Source organism: Nicotiana tomentosiformis, chromosome 3 (assembly GCF_000390325.3).
Source record: "Nicotiana tomentosiformis chromosome 3, ASM39032v3, whole genome shotgun sequence".
NCBI classification, from domain to species: domain Eukaryota; kingdom Viridiplantae; phylum Streptophyta; class Magnoliopsida; order Solanales; family Solanaceae; genus Nicotiana; species Nicotiana tomentosiformis.
In genome coordinates this window covers 26,686,995-26,708,525 of record NC_090814.1, presented here as the reverse complement: position 1 = coordinate 26,708,525, position 21,531 = coordinate 26,686,995, and the positions used below count along the sequence as shown (strand labels likewise).

The 21,531-nt window shown below is 42.8% G+C and overlaps 1 protein-coding gene across 1 annotated transcript; it reads right to left on the bottom strand.

Annotated features, from left to right (window-relative positions):
• Positions 1-4,307: 4,307 nt before the first annotated feature.
• LOC138907521 (uncharacterized) lies at positions 4,308-5,051 on the bottom strand. The gene is made up of 2 exons (XM_070198120.1): positions 4,779-5,051; positions 4,308-4,496 (listed from the first exon to the last, which is right to left on the bottom strand). Exons 1-2 carry the CDS (start codon positions 5,049-5,051, stop codon positions 4,308-4,310), a joined length of 462 nt encoding a protein of 153 aa, XP_070054221.1.
• Positions 5,052-21,531: the final 16,480 nt, after the last annotated feature.

Here is a 21,531-nt window from a genome sequence, read left to right as displayed (position 1 = left end):
ATTCGATCCCATAAGAATAGTATTACATGATACTACCAAGGTGAACGACCCAATCCCATAAGAATATTGCTGAGGTGAATAACCCAATCCCATAAGAGTAGTATTTTATAATACTGCTGAGGCAAACGGCCCGATCCCATTAGAGTAGTGAAACTTTTAACGGGTCACTATTTCAACTTGCAAAGATACGTGCAAGTTAAGTATTCATGAAACCACAGAACAAATAAGTACAACACGAGGATACGCACGTAAGAGAGGGCATAACTCTACTTATAAATCAAGTATCCCGCCAAATTCTTAAAGTAACAAGGCTCGGTAAACTGTGCTATTCTAGTCTCAATCTGAGTCATGAATTCAAGTATTTAAGCAGACAAGATTAATTCAAGCCGTACAGTTAAAGCATGGTGTATGTCTAAGTCTACCTAGACATATCAAGAATCTAGGATACGCATAGACGCTCATCACCTCGTACATACGTAGCTCCCATAACACGTATCATGTAGAAAATAGAATACCTACGGGGATAAGATTCCCCTTACAAGATTCGGCAAGAGACTTACCTTGCTCTAAAATTCGACAATCAACTCCAACACCTCTCTAACACCTCAAACCAATGCTAACCGGTTGGAAACTAGCCAAAGAACATGCAAACCAATCAAAACATACTCAAAAACCCATAATTTAACAATTAGAAACAATTCTTAACCCCACACAAAAAGTAAAGAAAAGACAACCCTGGGCCCACGTGCCCAGATTCCAAAAATTCTCAAAAATAAATGTTACCCATAGCATAATGAACTCAAATATATAATTTGTTTCCAATTATATGTCCAATTTCGTGATCATATTTCTTTTTTGCCAATTCTAGGTTTTCCAACAAAATCTCATAATTTCTACTAACTCAATGTCAAAATACATATATAATTCATGTATTTAGCTCTTAACAAGTTAGAGTCACTTACCTTATGTTATTTTATGAAAATGGATTTTCCAAATCACCTAAAATTGCCTTAGCAAGAGAGAAATGAGATGAAATGAGCCTAACCCTGAATTGCAAACTTATATTCTGCCCAGGCGTACCTCTTCATGATCGCGAACGAAGCCTCGCGATTGCAAAGGCCATCTCTGCCACTACTGAAATTACCTTCTTCCTGAATATGATGGACCTCTTGTGCTTGCAACCAACATCAGGCCAAGCCAACATAAACAAAAGCCCTGCTTCGCTAACACAAAGTCCAATCATCCCAGCCTGAGAACTTATTCTTCTGCGATCACGAAAGAGCTTGTGTGATTACGATGAGCAACTGCTAACCCAGGCTAGCCCCGCTAAAACATCGCATTCATGACCCTCACCATGCGAACACGAAGCACAACCAGATCACCATTTGTGATCGCGTAGCCCATTCCACAATTACGAAAAATAATTACTACCGTGGCCCAAAACAACACTCTACGATCGCGAAGCGCACCTGACATCAGCAAAATTTGCCAAGTTCAACATGCTTTAAGTGGTCTGAAACTCACCCGAGCCACCTTGGACCCCGTCCAATCATACCAACACGTCTATAAACATAATCTGGACCTACTTAAGGTCTCAAAACACATAAAATAATATCACAACCAAGAATCGCACCCAAAACCAAACTAATCGACATTCCAAACTTCCAACTTCATTCAGCTAACTCCAAACGCGTCATATCATACATAGACAACTGGGAATGGAACCAGATTTCACACATAATTCCAATATGAAAATGTGAACCTAACCCCATGTTAATAATACCAAACAAGATCCAATATCACCAAAGTCCACTCCAAGTCAAACTTATCAAATTCTTAAACCTTCAAAATGCCAACTTCCAGCAATAAGCGCTGAATTTCTCCCGGACCATACGAAACTCAACCTCGACATACACCCAAGTACAAATTCATCATACCAACCTATTGGAGCCTTCAAATTACAATTCAAGGTCATTTACTCAATGTTTTGACTTAAGTCAAACATGGTCACCTTAGGCCACTACCGTGGAACTAAGTATTCTGACTTCAATCCAAACCCTATCAGAACCAAATCAACTGCCCCCGTAAGTCATAAAATAGGAAAAGCACATATGGGAAGTCTCAAATAGGGGAATGGGATTCTAGAAAGAAAAACGACCGATCGGGTCGTTACATCAAGTCCCTACGGTAAGAAGGCCTATCATCATTTCTCATCAAACTGGAACTAGGTTAACTTACAAATTGGAGGGACCAAATATTATGCAAAACATTTATTCAAGTGGTCCTTACAAGCTTATTGATGTGGATGGCTTGAGAATAGGCCTATCAATGGATAATTCTTTAAGAAGTACTATCCTTGAAAGCAACTATGCTCATTCACGCACGAGCCTACACTCTATGTCATGAAGCTCTTCAAATTTGAGCAAAGTCTTCAGATTGTAAAGCTCCTCAAAATAGGAGCTTAAATTGCAAATTGCTATGCTCCTTAACGCAAGAGCATAAACTGCATGTTACTCCTAGCCCGCAAGAGTATAAACTGTGCACATCCAAAACAAAATGTTCGCAGGGTTGAAGACCTCGAAAGAGGCAGCCTAGGCAAAATCAAAGACACAAAAAAAGTTCTCTAGGTTGAAAACCTCAAAATATGCCACTTAGGAAAAAGTTAGGACGCAAAACAAAAGTTTGCTAGGTTGAAAACCTCGATGAGGTGGTCTAGGAAAAATTTTGGACTCAAAAAAATGTCTGGTAGGTTGAAAACCTTGAAAAAGGTGCCTAGACAAATGTTAGGACATTATAAAAAACTCACCCATTCTGAAATACAGAATGACTTGATCTTGTTTACTGAGGTGCGTAGGCAGCTTAGGGTTTCATTCTATATTCAGTCTCATAAGTTCAAAATATATATCACCCCAAATATTGTGTCACGCCCCAACCTCGGAGAGCGTGACCGGCGCTCAACCGAGTGTACCCGGTCGAGCAAGCCTATTAGACCTTCCCTACCCGACTCATTCATGATCCGAAAAGAAGACATATTACCATCTTCTAAAAGGGGAGAGATCAGATATACATGCATAAACATTACTAGTCCATTTTTCATTATATACATTATGCCATAGTTAAGTTTCCAAAATATAACTTAGTCCAGTGACCACTCCGTTACCCATACACGACCCACATAAACTTTGAGTGATGGTATAGGGTGCTGGGGTGATGAGGGTATTACCTTTTAGGATGAAGAATTGGGTGCCTTACTTGAATATTTCCAAAGCTTTGAGTGATGGTAGAAGATTAATTGATGAAAATTTAGGCCATCCCTCTAGAACCCTCTCTCTCTCTTTAGAAATATCATAAATGTGCTTCAAAATAGACAAAAGAGGTGTTTTAACGGAATGGGGGTCGGGTTTTAAATTAAGAAAAAAGGTGCCCCGACACAGGTCTGCAGTCGCATATGCGACTGCATAATGGTTATGCGGTCCGCAAAGTGACCGCAGAAATGGCCCTCAGGGGCCTGAACTTTAGGCCCAGGTATACGACCAGTATGCGATCCGCATACCTGTTCTACGGTTGCATAATGCACCGCAGAACTCCCTTCACAGAAACCCAAGAGTAATTATGCGATCAATATGCGGTCCGCATAGTGATTATGCGGTCGCATAATCGACCGCAAAGCTGACCTAAAATTAGCCAAACGTTCTGCTTCACTTTGTGGCCATTATGCGATCCGTAGAGTGATTATGTGGCCGCATAATGGACCGCAGAAATGTGTTCTTCTGCGAAACATTTTCCTCTAAGCCCGTAGGGTACTGTTCAATCCAAAAAGTCCGAACCGTGGCTCGCAAGTTCGCAGCGAAGAATTTCTACTATAATAACGCAGGAATCTATCTTGGCACCATGAAACCCCGAGTTTTTGGCTAAAATTTGTACCAGGCCTTACATCCTCCCCCACTTAAGATCATTCGTCCTTGAATGAGGATCAAGGTTCACTTAACACAGCTTCAGTTATATCATATACCATTAGCCCCAAATTTGCCTAACTTCCTAACTTCCTGAAAATTTCGCTAGACTTTCCTTTGTAATTAAGCCTATCCACCTGCCATAGAGCCCCAGAAACACATCCTAACACGTATTCGTACGGTCAAATAATGCAACATAACACAAAATAACACTCACTGAGTCCTTATAAGGAACATATAGCTCAGAAGGAATATCTTTACATTAGCCGAACAAATGATACAAAATTTATGGGAAACAACTTCATAGAACTTTTACATGGCTATTCAAACAAATGAGGGTACTTCTATTTCATTTCATTCTCGGCTTCCCAAGTAGCTTCTTCGACTTGTTGGTTTCACCATAATACCTTCACGGATGAAATTTCTTTGTTTCTCAACTTTCGGACGTCTATCAAGAATAGCAACCAGAATCTCTTCATATGACAATTCTTCACTAACCTCGATGGTCTTAACCAGCACAATAGCGGACGGATCTCCAACTACCTTCTTCAGCATGGACACATGGAGTACCGGGTGCACTAATGACATCTCAGGTGGTAGCTCAAGCTTGTACGCCACCTGACCTATCCTTTGAATGATTCTGTACGGCCCGACATACCTTAGAATTAATTTCCCTTTCTTTCCAAAAAGCATGATCCCCTTCATGGGAGATACCTTCAAGAACACCCAATCATCTTCCTTGAACTCTAAGTGTCTGCGACGAACATCCGAATAGGATTTTTGACAACTCTGAGCAGTTTTCAACTGCTCTTTTATGATCTTAACCTTTTCCATAGCCTGATGCACAAGGTCTGATCCTATTAGTTCAGCTTCTCCAACCTCGAACCACCCAATCGGTGATCTACATCTTTTACCATACAAGGCCTTAAATGGCGCCATCTGAATACTAGCATGGAAGCTGTTGTTATAAGAAAATTCTATGAGCGGCAAATGATCATCCCAGCTACCCTTGAAATCAAGCACACACGCATGCAACATGTCCTCAAGTGTCCGAATAGTCCGCTCTGCTTTCCTGTCAGTCTGTGGATGGAAAGTCATGCTAAGATTTACCTGCGTATCCAAACCTTGCTGAAATTTATTCCAGAAATTAGCTGTGAATTAGGCCCCTCGATCGGAAATGATGGAAACTGGAGTTCCATGAAGCCTGACTATTTCCTTGATATACAATTGAGCATATTGTTCCGCAGTGTCAGTGGATTTAACTGGTAAGAAGTGTGCTGATTTTGTGAGTCAATCCACGATCACCCAAATTGAGTCAAACTTACGCGGAGTGCATGGTAACCCTACCACAAAATCCATATTGATCATTTCCCATTTCCACATTGGAATTTGTATACTCTGAGCTAACCCACCGGGCCTTTGATGCTCGGCCTTCACTTGTTGACAGTTTGAACATTTTGCCACAAAGTCCGCCACAACTCTCTTTATGTCATTCCACCAATAAACTTCCTTGAGATCATGATACATTTTTGTAGAGCCTGGGTGCACGGAATATCTTTAAGTATGAGCTTCTGCCATGAATCTTTCCCGAAGACCATCTATGTTTGGAACACATAGTCGTCCTTGGTACCGTAATGTACCGTCATCCATGCCAAGAGAAAAAGCCGTAATCTTATGTTTATGAATCCCTTCCTTCAGCTACACCAACACTGGATAATTGTATTGTTTCTCCTTGACTTCTGCCACGAGCGATGATTCCGCCCTATTTTGCACAATCACTCCCCCTTCATTAGAGTCCACAAGATGAACTCCCAAACTGGCCAACTGATGAACCTCCCGGGCCAAGGGCCTTTGACATGCCTCCAAGTGAGCCAAACTACCCATAGATTTACGACTAAGAGCATCCGCCACCACATTAGCTTTCCCTGTATGATACAAAATGTCGATGTCATAATCTTTGAGCAACTCAAGCCACCTTCTCTGCTTAAGTTCAATTCCTTCTGCTTGAAAATGTATTGAAGACTATTGTGGTCCGTGAACACATCTCCATGGACTCCATACAAATAATGATTCCAAATGTTTAATGCAAAAACCACCGCCACAAGCTCTAAGTCATGAGTTGGATAGTTCTTTTCATGATTCTTAAGTTGCCTTGAAGCATATGCTATAACCTTACCATGTTGAATTAATACACACCCAAGACCGATCCTTGAAGCATCGCAATACACCACAAACCCCTCGGTACCCTCTGGCAGGGTCAATACCGGCACCGAAGTCAATCTTGATTTCAATTCCTGGAAGCTCATTTCACAAGCATCGGACCACTGGAACTTAACCGCCTTCTGTGTCAATTTAGTCAATGGAGAGGCAAGAGTGGAGTACCCCTCTACGAACCTCCTATAATACCCGGCCAAACCCAAGAAACTGTGAATCTCTGTTGGAGTAGTAGGTCTAGGCCAATCCTTCACCGCTGCAATCTTTTGAGGATCGACCTTAATTCCTTCTCCAGAGATGACATGACCCAGGAATGTAACAGATTCAAGCCAAAATTCACATTTCGAGAACTTTGCATATAATTGGTGTTGAGGAAGAGTCTACAGAACTGCCCTGAGGTGGTCGGCGTGATCCTCTCGACTTCGTGAATACACAAGGATGTTGTCAATGAATACTATCACAAATGAGTCAAGAAATGGATTGAAGACTCGATTCATAAGATCCATGAAAGTTGCCGGGGCATTTCTTAGCTCGAAAGACATTACCAAAAATTCAAAGTGCCCATACCGGGTTCTGAAAGCTATTTTCAAAATATCCTGCTCCCTTACCTTCAATTTATGGTACCCGGACCGCAAATCAATTTTGGAGAAGAACTTAGTACCTTGTAATTGATCAAACAAATCATCTATTCTAGGCAATGGGTATTTGTTTTTGATTGTGACTTTGTTGAGTTGCCGGTAATCAATACACATCCTCAGCGATCCATCTTTCTTTCTGACAAAGAGAACCGGTGCGCCCCAAGGTGACACACTCGGTCGGATAAAACCTTTCTCTAGCAAATCCCTTAGTTATTCCTTTAGCTCTTTTAATTATGTCGGCGCCATTCTATAAGGTGGAATGGATATAGGCTACGTGCCCGACATCACATCAATCCCAAAATCAATCTCCCTCTCTGGAGGAATTCCAGGGAGCTCATCCGGAAAAACATCAGGGAATTCATTCACAATTGGTACAGATTCAAGGGTAGGCACCTCAGTAGTGGTGTCTGTAACTCGGACCAAATGATAAATACACCCCTTCTTGATCATCTTTGTGGCCTTAAGGTAAGAAATAAACCTACCTTTTGGCATAACATTATTCCCCTCCCACTTAACAGCTGGCTCATTAGGAAACTCAAGCCTCATAATTCTGGTTCGGCAGTCGAGTTTGGCAAAACATGAATAAAGCCAGTCCATTCCCATTATTATATCAAAATCAATCATCCCCAGTTCAATGAGATCAGCCATGGTATCCCGACCATGCACCGTGACAACAGAATCTCTATAAACCCACGCGGCCATAATAGACTTGCCAACTGGAGTAGATACAGAGAACAGCTCATGAAGCTGTTCCGGTTCTATTCCGAAGCTTGTAGCAACATAAGGGGTAACATATGACAAAGAAGATCCGGGATCAATAAGGGCATACACATCATGAGATTGAATAGTCAATATACCTGTGACGACATCTGGGGAAGCCTTTGCACTCTGTCGACCACTCATAGCATAGAATCGGTTGGGTCCTCCCGAACTCTGTGCACCACCCCTAGCTGCACCACGCCTTATGGGTGCTGAAGAGCCTCGAGCTGGAAGGGGTGCTGAAGATGTAGCAGTTGTAGGACTGGATGACTGAGTTATGCCCCTGCTTGTACCCTGACAGGGTGCACGACACTCCCTCTGAATATGGCCTCTCATTCTGCATCCGTAACATACCTGCATGTCCAGGTAGCAGACTCCCGAATGTATCCCCCCACACTTAGGGCATGGGGCTCTCTGCTGCTGCTGGAATCTCCCTCCTGATCGGAGCTGATGGTGGGACCCCCTGCTGCCCTGACCGGGCCTAAAGCGACTCCCATGCTATTGGTCATGCCCTGGTGGTAGGGCACTAGCTGAAGACTGAGCATAAGACTAGGACGGCCCTGATGATCCTCCCCAAAAAGCTGATCTCCCACCTCCGAACGAATCCCCAAGGTTGCTTGTTGATCGGGCCCTACTACTACTTTCCCGTTCCATCCTGAGCTTTAAATTTTGAGCCTCCGTAGCTTGGGCAAATGCCACCATCTATCCATAGTTCATGTCGGAATTTAGAGCAGTTGTGGTAGCCTCATTAATAACCAAAGGGCTAAGGCCCTGCACAAATCGACGCACCCTAGACTCCATAGTCGGCATCATATGAACAACATAGTTTGATAGGCGCACGAACTCCATGAGATATTCCTACACATTCTTACTACCCTGTTTAAGGGTCTCAAACTCCACGGCACGGGTTGCCTTAGTCTCAGCAGGCAAGAAATGATCTATGAAGGCATCTGCGAACTCACTCCATCTCGCCGGAGGGCTCCCCTCCTCACGGGAATCTTCCCACATCTCAAACCAGGAATATGCCACCCCTTTCAAACGATAGGAGGCCAACTCTACTCCCTCCATCTGAGTAGCACGCATAACTCAGAGAGTCTTATGCATCTCATCAATGAAATCCTGAGGGTCTGCCTCGGGATCAGTACCTGTGAACACTGGAGGGTCTAACTGAAGGAACCTGTTTACCCTGGAACCAGAAGAATCCCCTTGCAAGCTAAATGGGTTGGGTGCAACATTTGACCTCTGGGCCTGAGAAACTACTAACTGAGTCAGCATCTGAATAGCTCCCCTAAGATCTCCATTAGAAATACCGGGACCGGGAGCTAGGGCTGGAGGTGGAACATGTATATCGGCGGGAGGGATTGTGGCACCCTCCGAGGGTGTAGGAACTGGGGTAGTCTGTTCTAGAGTAGACGAATCAAGCAGTAGGATAGTTGGGGGATTATCCTCACCTGCATTATCAAGTAGGGGATCAACAGCTAATCCTGAGGTGGCATTGGCTTCTTGGCCAATTCTCGCTCTCTTCTTAGGTGCCATTTACTGAAAGTTAGAACAATGCACAAGTTAGAGGAGAACAACCTCACATTCCGATCTATCGCACGATATAGAACAACAATGAAGGGTATTATTCCTAAATATCCAAGTAGCCCCCTAATTATAGAAGTGGTCGATAACACACTGATAAGAAGGGATCTACTAGACACGGCTCCGAGACATCCAAGGACACTTTAAAACCTTAGGCTCTGATACCATGATTGTCATGCCCCAACCTCAGGGAGCGCTACCGGCGCTCAACCGAGTGTACCCGGCCGAGCAAGCCTATTAGACCTTCCCTACCCGACTCATTCATGATCCATAGTTAAGTTTCCAAAATACAACTTAGTCCAGTGACCACTCTGATACCCATACACGACCCACATAAACGTCTACGGAGCCTCTAATGATACAAAAAACAATCATGATAATGCCGGAAACAAGGCCCCGGCTATACCTCAAAATATGGTAACTTATACAAAAGAAACACTACATGACCCCAGGAAGAAGTGTGGCTCACCAAGACTGCTGTGATGAGTGTGAGGGAGAGCACCACTAACTGCGATCAGCGCTATCTGTGATGGAACCACCTACATCCATTCAAACATGTAGCACCCCCGGCAAAAGGGACATTAGTACTGTCGAATAGTACTAGTATGTAAGGCAAACACCAATCTTAGTAGAATGAATAGTGAAACAAAGAGAAGGCAGTCATAATAATCAATAAGTGCCTCACAGAAATACAAGAAACACCAAGTAAGGATCATATAGTTTCCAATTCAATCTTTCCATCTTTTTAGGTTAATAATCTTTAGTGCCAAATGCCACAACTCACAATGCCACCGTATTTTTACACGGAGTCCGGTCTCGACCCGACCGGCTAAGCCATCTCAAGTGAGACATATCCATATCCACATTGTAAATCAATAATTCCAACACAAATGCCACTATGTATACATCATGGCGTCTGATCTAGGCCCGATCAGCTAAGCCATCTCACTTGAGACATAACCTCTTTCAATTATTCACTCAATTCACATTTCTTTCCTATTTTTCATTACAGGGCACAAACAGCCTCATTCATTAAGTAGTTCTTGGCACTTGGGCACATTTTATAATTCAAGTCTTTCCCTTTTCATGTCGATAAGTACCATCACACAGGGCATTGCACACATAAGGGAAGGAGCTTGGAAATCATAATTACGTTCTCAAATAGCATGATGACATGGTGAACATCTAGAACAATTAGGGAGCATGAATCTTTCAATCCAACACACTGAGGCAAAGAATTCTAATATGATTAAGTCGGAACTTACACCAATTATTCGGATACTAGGAGTTCGATTCTAAGAAGAAGAGAGTTAGCCATACATACCTCAATTGCGCTTCTTTAGACTCTACAATTATCCGGAACCCTTAGCAACTTCAATCTATTTTAGCAATATAACAAATTGAACCAAGAATTAAGAAGACGTTCATGGTTCTAGCTCACTTTTTTATTTTTCCCACACTCTTTATCACATGCATGCAAGATAACCACCCTCATACCCATGAAGTATCACACTAGTACCCCATTATAGCTATGTTTGAAATTAAGAGCTGGGGTGATGAGGTCTTACCTTTTAGGATGAAGAATTTGGTGCCTTACTTGAATATTTCCAAAGCTTTGAGTTATGGTAGAAGATTAATTGATGAAAAATTAGGCCCTCCCTCTAGAACCCTCTCTCTCTCTCTAGAAATATCATAAATGACCTTCAAAATAAATAAAAGGGGTGTTTTAACGGAATGGGGGTCGGGTTTTAAATTAATTAGAAAGGTGCCACGACATAGGTCTGCGGTCGGATATGCGACCCCATAATAGTTATGTGGTCCGCAAAGTTACCGCAGAAATGGCCCTTATAGGCCTGAACTTTCGGCTTAGGTATGCGACCAGTATGCGGTCCGCATACCTATTCTGCGGTCGCATAATGCACCGTAGAATTCCCTTCGGAGAAACCCAAGAGTAATTATGCGACCAATATGCGGTCTGCATAGTGATTATGCGATCGCATAATCGACCGCAAAACTGACCTCAAATTAGCCAAATTTTCTGCTTCACTCTGCGGCCATTATGCGCTCCGCAGAGTGATTATGCTGCCGCATAATGGGCCGCAGAAATGCATTCTTCTGCGATATATTTTTCTCTAAGACCGTAGGGTACTGTTCAATCCAAAAAGTCCGAACTGTGGCTCGCAAGTTTGCCGCGAATAATTTCTACTATAATAACGCAGGAATCTATCTTGGCATCATGAAACCCCGAGTTTTTGGCTAAAATTTATACGGGGCCTTACATATTGTTAGAGTGATGTATGATGGAATAGAATTTGCTTGGTTGGAGCCTGAAAATTAAGATTATGTGTATCCTTTGCCTTATTGAATATTGATGGCTCAATGGGGGTAAGCCTCCATACCGAGTTGGCTTCTCCATTAAGATGGTTATAATTTTTTAGTAGGAAATGTCTTCAAGTTAAAGTCATTAAGTGTGTCAAGTCATAATGTCTGCTGATCTTTAAGTTAAAGTCTTCAAGTCTGCCAGGTCTTCAAGTATATCAATCTTCAAGTTGGATTCTTCAAATCTGTTCAAGTCGGTTCTCTGCTCCTGTCAAACCTTCAAGTCGGATTTTGCAAGTCTTCCAAGTCTTCAAGATGAACTCTTCAAGTACACCAAAACTTCAAGATGGATACCTCAAATCTGCCAAGTTTTTAAGTTGGATTCTTTAATTCCGCTAAATCTTCAAGGTAGAGTCTTCATGTTTTCCTAGTCTTCGAGTTGAATTAATCGAAATTGAAGGCACATACAAAAGCTTGTCTCCATACTCCAACTTAAGATCAACTTCTTCAAGTTTTACCAGTTTTTCATCAAGTTTTACCAGTTTTCAGGCTGAGATGATTGTCCATCCCTTTGAGCTGATGATTTTCGGATGGCGATGAGTTCTTATCCCTTTGCGCCCTAAGATTTATCTCACCGATTTTAGAGCAGGGATGAGAATCCATCTCTTTGCGCCCTATGATCACCTTCTTCATACATGTATTATCCTTTTGAACAAGACTATCCATTTTGCTTGGTTTACAAAAATGAGAGAAAATAATGAAGAAGACAATGAAGAAACAAGGAGAAGGAGGAAATCACCTTCGCGCTAGTGCTTCCTAATCGTCAAAGCCCAAAGTTGAGTTGGCTTGAAGACGTCACTGGTTGATTCTCAATTAACATGAGAACAAGGGATTTATATGGATTGTAAAAGAGGGCGTTGAGCATATGTTTCTCGATGTGGGAACAAGTTTTAAGGTGGCTCTGTCATGTTGATACCAACACGGACTAGGTATTAATCTTCAAAAGGAATCACACATGCATGTAGTGGCGGTGGTATACTTCTTTACCGATTAAATATAACATGGGTCAATATGTGGCCATGATATGGCTAAAGTCAAAGTAGTTGCACACTAACTTCATTGCAGATAAGAATATTATGTGCAAAAGAAAAATTCATGACATATTCTCAAGCTTAATCATTGCAGTTGGAAAGATTATTTTCTAATCATGCAAAAGTGAGAGACTTTAGAAAAGTTAAAGTTCAAATGCCAAGAGTGTAACGTCAAGCATTCATATTTATATCAAATATGATTGATACAATAGTCTCAATGATCAACATTTCAATAGAAGACATGCATTACAAATGAATGGCCGCTATGGATTTTTTAAGTTCAGGGTTAACATGATATTCAAATTTGACGTTTCAAGATACTTCAAGCCTAGTCGTAATAATTTAACATCCATACAAGTTTTAAAGTAGGATGTATTTGTAGGTAATTAAAATTTTATTAAATATAAATCCATGAGAAGTTTGGATTTAATCCCAAATTAAATATATTTTGGTTTAAATAAATATTATGAGCTAATATATATTGGGTTAGTTATTTGAATATAATATTGATTTAAATAAAGGCTCAATATTATTGGGGTAGACCATTTTGATGGTCTTCTACTAACTGGATCGACACATGAATACTAAGCCCATAGGTAAGCCTAACAAGTATGCGGGATAACTGAAATATTAAGCTAAAACTCAAAACGTCAACAATTATAATAATTAAAAAATGCAACCCAAATATAAATAACTCCCAAAACCCGGTAGATATAAGAAATACTAAATATCTCTATACATCAGAGTCTAATGAGGATAAGAAAACAACATAATAAAGACAGAGGGGGACTCCGAGGTCTGCGGACACTGGCAGATGTACCTTGAAGTCTCCACGTACGGACTAGCTCACTAGTACCTATTCTGGTAGGCAATACTTGGATCTGCACAAAAGCATGTGCAGAAGCGTACTATGAGTACACCACAACGGTACCCGATAAGTGTCAAGCCTAACCTCGGTAGAGTAGTGACGATGTCAGGTCAGGGCCCTACTGAAAATAATAAGAAACAAGGCAGGAGATAAAATAATATAATGAAATGACAGAGAAGTGAAACAATGAGAATTTACGAAAGGTAATAACACGGAATCAAAGAAAGACAGATACAACATGAAAGAAAAACAAAAAATCTTAAAAGTTAAGGAAAGACAACAACAAGCAATACAGCAAATAGAGGAATCAACAAGGGCACTCCCGAGGTACCGCCTCGTAGTTCCAAAAGTAAATATCTCACAATCTTTCCTTATACACTGCGGGAGCTTTTATATTTTATTTTGAAAAATTATTTTTTCGAAATAGCATCTCGCGTTTTAGCCAACCTTATCACGCCGCATGACTTCTAGTAGTTCCCCTGCTAGCTACGCGTATCAAGCCCACCTTATCTCACTGCATGCGTTTCAACACCAAGACCTTATACCACCGCATGCATATCAATAATCACAACGGCACGACAGAAACCTCGTGGAAACAATAACAATCGCATGACAGAAACCTCGTGCAACAATCAAACAATGATCTCAACAATAAATCACGGAAGCCAAACCATAACAACTGAAACAACGATATTTCAAGGATAGCAATTTCAAGTAAAGAATTCCACAGTTAAATAAGGAATATGGAATCAAGAAAGCAGGTAATTCAACTAAGCATGCGGTACAAGTTGCAAAAAAGAGATAAGACAAGTAGACCAGTGAAATTAGGCTAAACATGATGACTATACATGCTAAATAACTGAGCTAAGGCATAAAAAGGAAACTACTTAAATAAAATCAAAATTTCAACATTTAGCCCGTGTACGCACTTGTCACCTCACATACACGGCCCTCACATATCACAAATTGTCATAACAATACCAAAATCCTAAGGGAAATTTTTCCCACACAAGGTTAGACGAGTCACTTACCTCAAACCACGCAAAATCGATCCACTAGAAGGCCTTTCTCTCGATTTTGCAACTCCGAACGGCTCGAATCTAGCCAAAACAATTTCATACTACCTCTGTTCTAGTTTATGTGAACCTATTTCCTTTTTGGTCCGTTCCAAAAAGAATGACCCCTTTCTAAATTTGGAAATAATTTTGCTTAAACTTAAAATTCTACCCTTAATGAGAAGCTTTTATAACCACACAAATACTCTAGGGCCCTTTTTGAATTGTTTAGGACCATAAATTCCCAAAGTCTTCATTTTTTCTTAAACTCCGTGTACAATCAAATAGGTTCACATAAATTAAAACGGAGGAAATATTATAAATATAACTATATGAAACTAATTTAAATAATGAAATTACGACTTTAGCAAAGAATTGAAAAAGCCCTATAAAAAGTCGACTTGGGCCCACGTCTCGGAACCCGACCAAAATTACAAAAATCGAACATCCATTCGATATTGATTTCCACCATACAATAATTACTCAAATCCGACCTCAAATCACTTTTCAAATCCCCAATTGTTAGCCTAAGAAGTTTTCCAAATTGTTCTCAAATTTTCCAACTAAAAACACTAATTAAATGAAGAAAACAACAATAGATTCGTGGGAATTAATCAAAAATGAGTCAAGAATACTTACCCAAATGCTTTCTCTGAAAATCCCTCAAACTTTCGCCTCAATCCGAGCTCTCTAGGTCAAAAAATGGATAATGAAATCAAACCCTCGAACTTAGGCTTTTCTGGCTAGCGATTTCGCATCTGCTTCTCCCCACCTGCGGAATTTCCATCGCAGGTGAAGTTCTCACTTAGCCCAGAAAAACCAGTTCTCCGGACCAAAATGCTGTATCTGCTCTCTCACTCCTGCGGAAGGGGCTCCGCTTCTGCGACCCCAGGCTTGGCTAGCCTTTCCGCTTCTGCGCTTCCTCAATCGCCCCTGCGAGTCCGCTTCTGCAGAACTCTAACCGCATATGCGGTTCCATCTGAGCAGGACACAATTCATTGCTGCGATCAACCACCCGCATTTGCGAGCCCGCACCTGCGGCCTGTCCCTCCGCATGTTCAAAGACACCAGAACCAGCCCAACATCAGAAATTTCCCCAAGTCCAAAAATGATCTGATTTCCATCTGATTCACATCTGAGGCCCCCGGGACCCCGTCCGAATATATCAACAAGTCCTACAACATCATACGAACTTAGTCGAGCCTTCAAATCACATCAAACAATGCTAAAAACATGAATCGTGTGTCGATTCAAGCCTAATGAACTTTAGAACTTCTAACTTTACATTCGATGCCGAAACCTATCAAATCACATATGATTGACCTCAAATTTTGCACACAAGTCATAATTGACATTACAGACCCATTCCAACTTCCGGAATCAGAATCCGATCCCGATATCAAAAAGTCCACTCCCGGTCAAACCTTCCAAAATCTTCTAACTTTCCAACTTTCGCCAACTAACGCCGAAATGACCTACGAAGCTCCAAAACAACATCCGGACACGCTCCTAAGACGAAAATCACCCTACGGAGCTATAGGAACCATCAAAACTCCATTTCGGAGTCGTCTTCTCACAAATCAAACTACAGTCAACTCCTATGACTTAAACTTCCAATTTAGGGACTATGTATCCCATTCCACTCCGAAACTCTTCCAAATCCGACACCAAGCACCCCAGTAAGTCACAAAACCACAAAATAAATTTGAGTGAGCAATAAATAGGGGATCGAGGCTAATACTCTCAAAATGACCGGCCGGGTCATTACATCCTCCCCCACTTAAAACAAACGTTCGTCCTCGAACGAGTATAGCGACATACCTGAATTGGGGAAAAGATGAGGATAATGGCTATGCATATCATGCTCGGTCTCCCAAGTCGCCTCCTTGACTGGATAACCCCGCCACTAAACCTTTACTGAAACTATGCTCTTCGACCTTAACTTTCGAACCTGCCTGTCCAAAATGGCCCCCGGCTCCTCAACAGAAGATAGATGCTTGTCCAACTGGACTGAGCTCAAGTCTAACGCATGAGATGGATCGCTGTGATACTTTTGGAGCATGGAACACTGGATGAACTAGAGACAGACTAGGTGGTAGTGCAAGTTTGTAAGCCACCTCTCGAACCTCATAAAGCCCTTCGTGGGCGAAACTCAAAGCAAGACCCGCTTCCCAACCATGAATACAACGTCGTGAACCTTTCAATCCGCATAGCTCTTCTGTCTCGACTAGCCTGTACGAAGTCGATCCTGAATCAATTTAACCTTTTCCAAAGCATCCTGAACCAAGTCCGTACCTAATAGTCTAGCCTCACCCGGCTCGAACCAACCCACCGGGGACTAGCACCGCCTACCATACAAAGCCTCATACGGGGCCATCTAAATGCTCGATTGATAATTATTGTTGTAGGCAAACTCCGCAAGTGGCAAGAACTAATCCCAAGCACCCCTAAAATCCATCACGCATGCACGGATCATATCCTCCAATATCTTAATAGTGCGCTCGGACTGTCCATCCGTCTGAGGGTGAAATGCTATACTCAACTCCACCCGAGTACCCAACTCATGTTGTATGGCTTTCCAGAACCGCGATGTAAACTGCGTACCCTGGTTAGAGATGATAGATACCGGCACGCCATGAAACCTGACAACCTCGCGAATGTAAACCTGAGCCAGCTACTTGGAAGAGTAAATAGTAACCACATGAATGAAATGAGCTGACTTGGTTAATCTATCCATAATCACCCAAACTACATCGAACTTCCTCCGAGTCTGTGGGAGCCCAACAACGAATCTATAGTGATTTGCTCCTATTTCCACTCCGGAATCTCTAGCTTCTGAAGCAATCCACCTGGACGTTGATGCTCATACTTCACCTGTTGACAATTTAGGCACCGAGCTACATACTCCACTATGTCCTTCTACATTCTCCTCCACCAATAATGCTTCCTCAGGTCCTGATACATCTTCGCGGTACCTGGGTAATTGGAGTACCGTGAATTGTGAGCCTCCTGGAGGATCAACTCATGCAAACCATCTACATTGGGCACACATAGCCTGCCCTGCATCCATAATACAATGTCATCTCCAATAGTGACTTCCTTGTCATCACCGTTCTAAACAGTGTCCTTAAGGACAAGCAGATGTGGGTCATTATACTGATGTTCTCTAATACGATCATAAAGAGAAGACTAAGAAACCACACAATCCAAAACTCATCTCGGCTCAGAAACATCCAATCTGACAAACCGGTTGGCCAAGGCCTGAACATCCAAGGCTAAAGGCCTCTCTGCTACTGGTAGATATGCTAAACTGCCCAAACTCTTTGCGTTGCGACTCAAGGCATCGGCCACCACATTGGCCTTCCTGGGATGATATAGAATGGTAATATCATAATCCTTAAGTAGATCCAACCATCTCCGCTACTGTAAGTTAAGATCTTTCTATTTAAACATATGCTATAGACTCCGGTGATCGGTGTAGACCTCACAAGGGACACCATACAAATAGTGCCGCCAGATCTTCAAGGCATGAACAAAGCTGCTAACTCGAGGTCGTGGATATGATAGTTCTTCTCATGCACTTTTAGTTGTCTAGACACGTAGGCAATCACCCTACTATCCTGCATCAACACCGCACCGAGACCAATGCGCGACGCATCACAATACACCGTATAGGACCCCGAGCCCATAGGCAATACCAATACTGGGGCCGTAGTCAAAGTAGTCTTGAGCTTTTGAAAGCTCTGCTCACACTCCTCGGTTCACCTAAACGGAGCACCCTTCTAGGTCAGCCTAGTCATAGGTGCTGCAATAGATGAGAAACCCTCTATAAATTGACGATAATACCCCGCCAAGCCAAGAAAACTCCGGATCTCTATAGCTGAGGACGGTCTGGGCCAACTCTGTACTGCTTCAATCTTCTTAGGATCTACCTTGATCCCCTCACTCGATACTACATGAACCAAAAATGCCACTGAATCTTGCCAGAATTCACACTTCAAAAATTTTGCATATAACTTCTTTTCTCTCAAGGTCTGAAGCATAGTTCTCAAGTGCTGCGCATGATCCTCCCAGCTCCGGGAGTACACCAGAATGTCGTCAATAAACACAATGACAAACGAGTCAAGGTAGGGCTGAAATACATTGTTCATAAAGTGCATGAATGCTGTTGGGGCGTTGATCAGCCCAAAAGACATCACAAGGAACTCGTAATGACCATACCGAGTCCTGAAGGCAGTCTTCAGGATATCTGGCTCCTGAATCTTCAGTTGATGATAGCTTGAACGCAAGTCGATCTTAGAGAACATTCTAGCACCCTGAAGCTGATCAAATAGGTCATCAATACATGGCAATGGATACATGTTCTTCACTGTAACCTTGTTCAACTAGCGATAATCAATACACATTCGCATAGAACCATCCTTCTTCTTTACAAATAAGACTGGAGCACCCCAAGGTGACACACTAGGCCGAATGAATCCCCTATCAAGCAATTCTTGCAACTATTACTTTAACTCTTTAAACTCTGTTGGGGCCATCCAATAGGGTGGAATAAAAATGGGCTGAGTGCCCGGAAACAAATCAATACCAAAGTCAATATCCCTATCGGGCGGCATGCCCAGAAGATCTGCCGGGAATATATCTGGATAATCCCTCACTACCAGAACTGACTCGACGGTAGGAGTATCAACACTAACATCCCTCACATATGCCATATACGCATCACACCCCTTTTCAACCATCCATTGAGCCTTTAGAAATGAGACAACCCTACTAGGAACATAATCTAAAGTACCTCTCCACTCTAGCCGCAGTAGACCTGGCATAGCCAACGTCACCGTCTTGGCGTGACAATCAAGAATAGCATGATAGGGTGACAACCAGTCCATGCCCAAGATAACATCAAAATTCACCATACTAAGCAACAATAAATCGGCTCTGGTCTCAAAACCACTAAGAATAACCAAACACGACCGATACACACAGTCAATAATAATAAAATCTCCAACGGGTATAGACACATAGACAGGAGAACTCAAAGAATCACGGGATACACCCAAATACAGAGCAAAATAAGATGACACATAGGAATAAGTAAAGCCTATATCAAATAAGACTGATGCATCTCTATGACAGATCGGAACAATACCTGTGATGATAGAGTCAGATGCAACTACCTCCGTCCTAGTAGGAAGGGCATAGTATCTGGCCTGGCCTCCCCCTCTAGGGCGACCTCTACCTGCTCGACCTTCACTTCTAGCAGGCTGTGCAGGTGGGGTGGCAACTGGTACAACGACCATGGACAGAGAAGCCTAAGGACACGGTGGAATATGCAGAGCCTGAGTAATCAGTGGAGGTGCACCCCTCCTGAGTCTAGGGCAATCCCTCACCACATGACGAGTGTCACCATAATCAAAACAAGCTCTCGAAGAACGTGGTTGTTGTGGCTAGCTCGGGTCTGATCGGTTGGCCTAACCACCGAAAGCACCTCGTGTAGGAGGTGCACTAGACAATAGCGGTGCATAATAGGGAGCCTAAGGCTTAGGAGTGGCCGGAATACCGCTGGAAGCTAGAAGTGCTGAATAAACAGGGCGACTCACATAGTACCTACCATGACAAGCTGCAACTGGGGCACGGGTATCACTGTATGTGCAAGACTCTCGAGATCTCTTGGCCTCCCTCTGTTCTCTATCCTGAGTCAGCATACCCTCCAATATCCTAGTAATCCCCACTACCTGCTGGTATGCGATATCCATCTCCAACTCTCGGTCCATGCTAAATCTGATACTAGAGCTGAGCCCCTCGACAAATTGATGAACCCTCTCTCGAACACTGGCAACCAAGGCTGGTGCATGCTTAGCCAAATCACTGAACCAGACCGCATACTCCGAAACGGTCATATAACCCAGGCGCAACTGCTCGAACTCTGCGCATCATGGATATCTGAGACTCTGGGGAACATACTCCCTCAAGGACATATCTGAGAATTGAGTCCAAGTGAGTGAAGATGCCTCGGCCGGACTACCCAACTCATATGCTTGCCACTACTGATAGGCTACTCCTCTAAGCTGGAACGTAGTGAAAGAAACCCCACTAGACTCCGCAACATCCATAGTACGGAGGATACGGTGTCACTCCTCAAGAAAACCCTGGGCATCCTCTGAAGCCAAGCCACTGAAAGTAGGAGGGTGGGACTTATTGTACCTCTCGAGCGTGAGCTGCTCCTCCTAAGAAATTGCTGCCCTAACCTCGGGCTGAACAGGGGCTACCGAATGCATTGGTATAACCTCTGGAACCTGGTCGACCTGTACCCGCTGCTTAGGGGTATGGGTGGCAGGAGTCTATGCTTCTCCCCCGGCCTGAGATATGGCAGGAGCAAGTGGTATAAACCATGCCTGAGCCAAAGTGCTGAACATGCTCAGAAACTGGGCGAGAGTCTCCTGTAGGGATGGTATAGTAACAGGCATCTCAGGTGCCTTCCCTCCAACTGGAACTACTGGTGGGTCCTTTGTAGCTTCTCGTGCGGGTGCTCTGGCTGTACCCCGTGGACATCCTCGGCCTCTACCCCGGCCTCTCGCGGCTCTAGCAGGGAGAGCGGGTGTCTGGTCATCTGATCCAGTTGTGCGTGTCCTCACCATCTGTGAGAGAATAGAAAGACATAAATTTAGAATCTGAAGTCAAAATTTCGTACGATAAGGAATCAAAGAAGTGAAGCTTTTCCTAATAGTCCCATAGCCTCCCGAAGATAAGCACAGATATCTTCGTACCGATCTGAGAGACTCTACTAAACCTGCTTGTGACTCATAACACATATGAACCTAGTGCTCTGATACCAACTTGTCACGACCCCAATTTACCTCCATAGGATGTCGTGATGGCACCTAGTCTCTAAGACCAGATAAGCCTAACAAGTATGCAGGATAACTGAAATATTAAGCTAAAACTCAAAATGTCAACAACTGTAATAATTAAAAAATGCAACCCAAGTATAAACAACTCCCAAAACCCGATAGATATAAGTCATATGCTCTAAAGAGAAATACTAAATAT